The sequence below is a fragment of the Mus caroli genome, unplaced genomic scaffold (assembly GCF_978045245.1).
Source record: "Mus caroli unplaced genomic scaffold, Mus_caroli_1 scaffold_7, whole genome shotgun sequence".
Lineage (NCBI taxonomy): Eukaryota > Metazoa > Chordata > Mammalia > Rodentia > Muridae > Mus > Mus caroli.
The window spans coordinates 70,832,649-70,838,812 of NW_028227262.1; the positions used below are offsets into that span (position 1 = coordinate 70,832,649).

The 6,164-nt window shown below is 37.1% G+C and overlaps 1 protein-coding gene across 1 annotated transcript; it reads right to left on the reverse strand.

Annotated features, from left to right (window-relative positions):
- Window positions 1–335: 335 nt before the first annotated feature.
- On the reverse strand, window positions 336–2,920 carry LOC110297009 (lithostathine-2). Its single transcript, XM_021165814.2, has 5 exons — window positions 2,839–2,920; window positions 2,164–2,282; window positions 1,730–1,867; window positions 595–706; window positions 336–403 (listed from the first exon to the last, which is right to left on the reverse strand). The coding sequence occupies exons 1-5, from the start codon at window positions 2,900–2,902 to the stop codon at window positions 336–338; spliced, it is 501 nt and encodes a 166-aa protein (XP_021021473.1). The 5' UTR covers window positions 2,903–2,920.
- Between the last annotated feature and the right edge of the window lie 3,244 nt (window positions 2,921–6,164).

A 6,164-nucleotide genomic window follows, 5' to 3' on the forward strand; every position in this document is an offset into this window, starting at 1 on the left:
CAGCCTGGTCTACAAAGTGAGTTCCAGGACAGCCAGGACTATACAGAAAAACCCTGTCTCGAAAAAACAAACAAAAAAAAACAAAAAAAAAAAGAAAGAATGCATGGAGTCAAATTGTTGGAGAGATGGTGAAGTTCTTGGTGGATATGAGCAGGGAAACCATGATTAGAATATCCTATATGAAAATTATTTTCAGTGAAAAACACAAGAGAAAAACATACTGCAAGTCTGTTGTAAGTTATTACAGGAAAGAGTATTTATTTTGCAGATAGATGGTCTTCTTTCATTTATAATATATAGTAACAGAGTTCTGCACATCTGTTCTTCAGGTGACTTTAGGCTTTGAACTTGCAGACAAAGGAGTACTGTGCCTCACAGTTTTCATCCTTCCATTTTTTGTATGCTACAAGTCAATGAAAAAAAAATATCAGCTGGAGAAAATGTGGTCTCACCTAGTTCCAAGACTCCTTGGGACAAAAAATAAAGGGAGACACTTCTATGTCTTGCATAAATAACTTTTCCTCTATCAGCAGTCTCAGGTACATCCCCAGAGCTGAGCAGAAACCAACAACAATGTGAGACTCTGCTTCATACCTGTGTTTGAAGTCAGTGATACACAATAACCACGGTTGGCAGTGCTCGGAGCTCCAGTGGCCCATGACTTGAAGAGAAATAGGGAGCCACTGCTCCAGTGCCAACGACGGTTCTATAGTGAAAAAGTCAAATTGAGACAATGTCACTCAAAGTGGCAGAAGTACCTGGACCATGTGCATATTCAGAAAGAGACCAAGTATAGAAATAAAAAAATAAATGTCAGAGTCCCATTGCAAATCATAATGACTTTTTTTGTTTTTGTTTTGTTTTTGTACTTGTTCTTTCCTCAGTTATTCAACTCCTTCCATTCTCCTTTAGAGAAGTAATTATTCTTATTTTTTGTTTTTAATTTTTTTGGGGGGGAGGAGAAGATTTATTTAACTCTCAAAATGCTAAAAAGCCAACACAATTCCCCCAAATTGAACTAATCAATTATTTCTTTTTTTAAAATTATTATTATTTTACTCCTATCCTTTACAATTTTTTTTGTCTTTTTATTAGGTATTTTCTTCATCTACATTTCAAATGCTATTCCGTTTCCTAGTTTCCTCTCCGAAAGTCCCCTATACCCTCCTCCCACCCTGCTCCCTAACCCACCCACTCCTGCTTCCTGGCCCTGGCATTCCCCTGTACTAGGGCATATAATTTTCACAAGACCAAGTAATTACTCGGAATTTTACAAAACCCATAAACATTTATCACAGAAAACCATTTCTAGAGTCTCTTTCTTGATGCTTAAACCTTGCCTAGTTCACCAAACTACTAGATGTATTAAATGGGTTATTATAACGTCAGATTTGCCAAAACAAGCAATAAATTATTTTCTCTGTCATTAGAGGATTCTATTCTAACTCATAAATCATCAAGATAAATAATAAATTATCATCTGAATATAAGAAATGCTACACATGTAATAAAGTAAATTGACAATGAATGCATGAAACTATAAAGAAGTTGAACCCCAGCTATCTCTAAATCCACCTTCAGTGAACCACAACATGTCCATATGTTCTGGCATCCACAAAACATATTGCTTTTCTATGAGAGTTGTAAAGGTGGGTTTTCACAGGCTAAAGTTGGTTTTCCCACTTCTCCTTCACCTGATTATGAGGTGGTAAAAAGATCAATAACTCACATTTTTAGGGTCATGAAGTCCAGTCCAGACATTGGTAGCTGAGGTACCACTCTCCTTAACCAGTGAGGCCACAAAGTTGCTCTCAGCCTGGCTGAGTATTGACACCAGATGGCCTGCATTCATGTTCTGGCAAAAGAGCTGTGGAGGTTCAGGCAGAAAATAGGTTATTCAATGGAGAAGGGAGTTTTGAACAATATACTAGTCTTCCTAAGGAGTGTATGAGAAAAGGGACAGTGCAGAAATATGTTCATGATGATACTGTGATTCAGCACCAAGGTCCCTTCTGGGAAGATTCAAAATAAAAGTCAAAGGGAAAAAATTAGGTTGGTGATGGGAAAAATTTGTGATCTGCCCTATCATATGAAACCACTAGGTAACAGTAAGTGTCTCTATCTTCAGATACCTCCCATCATCATATATTACTCTTCACTTACATCAGCCTCCCCCCAGGTCAAACGGTCTTCAATTAGATAATAACAGTAGGAACCATAGGCGTTGGCACCCTCTGGGCAGTTGATTTTGGCAGAAGGAAGGTCTTCTTCAGCTACCTGGCCTAGGAAAGGAGAGGAAAGTGAAGGAGATGATGAGGATGCAACAAAGCCTGGAGGAAGAGATAACCATTGTCATCTCTTCTGTAGGTATGCAAAGATGTAACACAGCCAATAGAGTGACTGACTGTTCTACATTCCTCCATTCTTGCTTGTCTCTTCCAGGCTTTCTTTCCTTGAGACAAAGCCTCACTATTAGTTCCTGAGACTATTTCTTCACAGTTGTTCCCCTATTTTTCTGAAGCTCTTACACTTTTTGTATATTTTATAGCTTTTCCTGCATGAGATTCTCCATGATTTTATATTCTTTGCATTCAACCCATCGCACATTAATAAAGTCTACATTTACCAGATCAAATAAAAATATCAGTTGTTGTGAATAAGGAATAATTTAAAAGTCCACCTCAAATTCTCTGGTGGTTGGGAAGGTCTGTGATCATTGAAGCAATAAAAATACTGGTTGCCCTACAATGTTTACCATTCCTTTTCCAAATCCATAAGCATATATATGGATGGAGCAAAGCCTTCATGTCTATAAGGGTCATGGCTCAACAAGCTTACCTTGGCTGTATGACGGGAACATCAGGTATAAGAACAGGATAAGGTATACATTGTTCTGAGCCATGCTGATCAGCAGACAGTCTTCGATTTAAATTCCAAATCAATAATTTCTATTTAAGAACACCAATAACAAAACTTTAGGAAAGGTGAACTCAGCAAACTTGATCCTGCACAAGTCCTCCTGCCTCTTGAGTTCTTAGTGTGAGAAGGCTCCCTTGTATCCCCATATACTTAAATTTTTCTCTTGACACTTTACAAATATATAAGTCTAGTAATTTAAAAGCAATTTGGGCCTCCACTGATAGACTAGTACTTCTAGAACATCTGTATAATATCCCGAGATTGAAGTATAATAGCTTACCTCTTGTAAGCACTCTTACCTGTCAGCTAGGAATAATGAATACTACCTGGCTACATAATGGTAGGCCTTTTATATGCAACAGGATAGGGCATAATGATCGTGACAAATGATCAAAGGGAGGGACAAGGAGTTCAAAAGACTTTCTTTTGGCACAGATAGGGTACAGAAATTCACGCAATAGGAGTCATGCCTTTCTGGGACATCATGGGAATGATCACAGGTGATGAACTCTTCATACTCACAGTTGGGAAACTTCTCAATGAAGAAAAAATTATTTTGTTGCATAACAGCACCCATATTTCTAGTTTCCTTGTCCCTGACCAAAAAAAAAAAAAAAAAAAAAAAAGCCCTTCCAGGAACTCAAGATAGTCAATGAGCGAGGGAGGGCAACAGGAGCACCCAAACCAGATGTGTGACCCTAGAACAGGACAATCTGTGGGGCCTAGAGCAGCCACACACAACAGGGCACACATCTGCTTGAGACAACAAGCAAAGTAGTTTACAATCTAGACAATTTAGGTGATGTCTCTACAATGGTACTATATAAGAAAAGGCTAAACACATTTTTTTCTATTCTGATATTTCCTCTCTTCTATTTTTCTCTTGAACTTCGTACCACATACTTTTTTGTCCAAACTTTACCACTTACAGATTAATATTCAGACTGTGTTATACATTTCTCCAGATGTCAGCTGCCCATGCAACATACTTACTCATGTCTTGACCTCCCTCTTCTTCCTAAACTGCTTAGAAACACTTCATCTGTCACACAAACAGAAAGTCTATGCTGCTGCCCTTCTCTTCAGTGAGCTTTATGGCCAATAAAGATTATAATTCATCTTGTAAAATATAGCTTTCATGCACACTCATACTTTTCTTCATTGCATCTGCTGGCCCACCTTTGGATTCTGCTAGTTGGTTGAATTTTGTATTGAATTTCCCTGGAAGTAATATATATTTTTCTTTTTAAGTTAAAGAATACACCAAGAAAAAGTATATTTCTTCTTTTCCTAAATCATGCACTCAAGTAGCATTAGGATACAACTGTACAAGACTTAGAATCTTTCAGTCAAGACTTTGAAGGGCTGAGGAAATGGCTTAGCAATTAAGACTATGTGCTGTTCTTGAAGAAGACTCAACTTAAGTTCCTAGTATCTGTATCAGGCAGCTCATAACCTAAAGTAACTCCAAATCCAGGGGATCCAATGGCCTCTTCTTGTCTACATGGTAACCTGTACATATGTGTACAAACATACAAATTCATACACATATATAAAAATTAAAGAAATAAATTTTTTGAAATAAGTTTGTGATTTTTAGACCTTGATATTTAGAGAAAGTATTTATGACTCCATAGACTAGTGATTCTAGCCTATGCCCCATATATTCTTACAGCAACTGCTAGCAACTGTGTGCATCGTTTTATTACTGCTTTGTGATAAATTCCTACTCTCATTCTGGTGGGGCACTGAACTCACTTCTTTCCATCTTCTGAGACAATGTTTTCTTTTGCTCTTTTGAATGTATGCTTCCTCACACTGCCAACCAGAGGAGATCTACTTTTAAAAAGATCTCATAGCAAGAATGGATTCATTCCAAAGTCACCCAACATCTCCATTTTCATGAAATCAATGTCAGTTGAATACTGATGACCATTTCGTCTTCCAGAATTTCATTTTATGTAGGATATAGCATCATTGAGAGTTTATATTCCTTAGTTTTTGTAGGTTCTGTCCATACTCAAGGAATGTTCATTCTATCTGATTGAGACTTTCTGGGGTTCAATTAGAACTCATATAACACACATGTGAAAGAACTTTCAACCTGGGAACTCTTTCCTGTTTGTTTGTAGATCATTCCCACTTGGTTAATTTCCCTATTCAGCAACCAACACCATCTGTAAGGACTTCAGGTCTAAATGCTTCTCTGAACATATTTTATGGAAATTAAGATTATTCAAGTTATAGATAGGAATCAACAAAACCAAGCCACTGATGCCTGAAAATATCTGAAATTCAAGCCATGCTCCACAATAAAGTTTTATAAAGTATGATCCTTCTCTTCTAAGTTACAATATCCTTTCTCTTTCTTATTCTTTCACTATGGCATCAGATGTCCTCTCTGGCCTCTGTGAGCATCTGAACACAAATGAACATATCCACATTCAAACACACACAAATGCACGCACGCGCGCGCGCACACACACACACACTTAAAATTAAAAATGAAGTCTAAAGAGATGACAGACAAAAAGACAGAGCACCTTATTTAAGCAGATCTTTGTTTAATAGACTTTCAGTATGTATTTCACAGCCTTGCATATTGGGCCATATTTTGCTCCACTGTGTTGCTTTCACAATATTGGTAACCTCTTCTCATCTCATGTTCTTGGAGGCACAGACAGGTCTCTCCTTAAGTTCCTTGCGTCTTCTGCTAAAGAAGCACCTTTTAAGCTTTCACTGTCTATTCTTTGCTCCTCATATTAAACTCCTGATATATTTCATGATTCAGAATTCTCAGAACAAGTGAAATTATAAAGTTAAGGAAATCAGTTTTTTAATCATTTTTTAATGAGCAACTGCAGTCACTCAATGGACACAACAAATGAACTGTGTCATTTAATACGAACAAAGATTGTAATGGCAATAGTGATAAGCACTTGAAGCTCTCATAAGACAACTCCAGCGACAAGCCGGAACTGTACCACCCCAAGAAGAGTCTGAGATGTTAATTCTTATTAACATTAATCATTTTACCATATGGTACCTTAGGATCCAAAGTTATAGAGATTTCAAAAAAAATTATTCAGAGGTTGGTTTTAGAAATATTTAAAACTCTAAAAGTAGGAAAATTTCAAAATATCATTCCTTAGGTATTTTTCAAGACTGACTAATAAGATCATAAGTAACCCCTGGCACTATTAATAACACTTTGCTATGCTTCTAGACAGGAGCTTAGCAGGGTG

Excerpts from the sequence above, each read along its gene's own strand:
- LOC110297009 (XM_021165814.2), bottom strand. The coding sequence starts at position 2,902 with ATGGCTCAGAACAATGTATACCTTATCCTGTTCTTATACCTGATGTTC. Across the intron at positions 2,283-2,838 it reads GTTCCCGTCATACAGCCAAG|GCCAGGTAGCTGAAGAAGAC; the intron begins GTAAGCTTGTTG and ends CTCCTTTCCTAG. Across the intron at positions 707-1,729 it reads GACTTCATGACCCTAAAAAT|AACCGTCGTTGGCACTGGAG; the intron begins GTGAGTTATTGA and ends TTTTCACTATAG.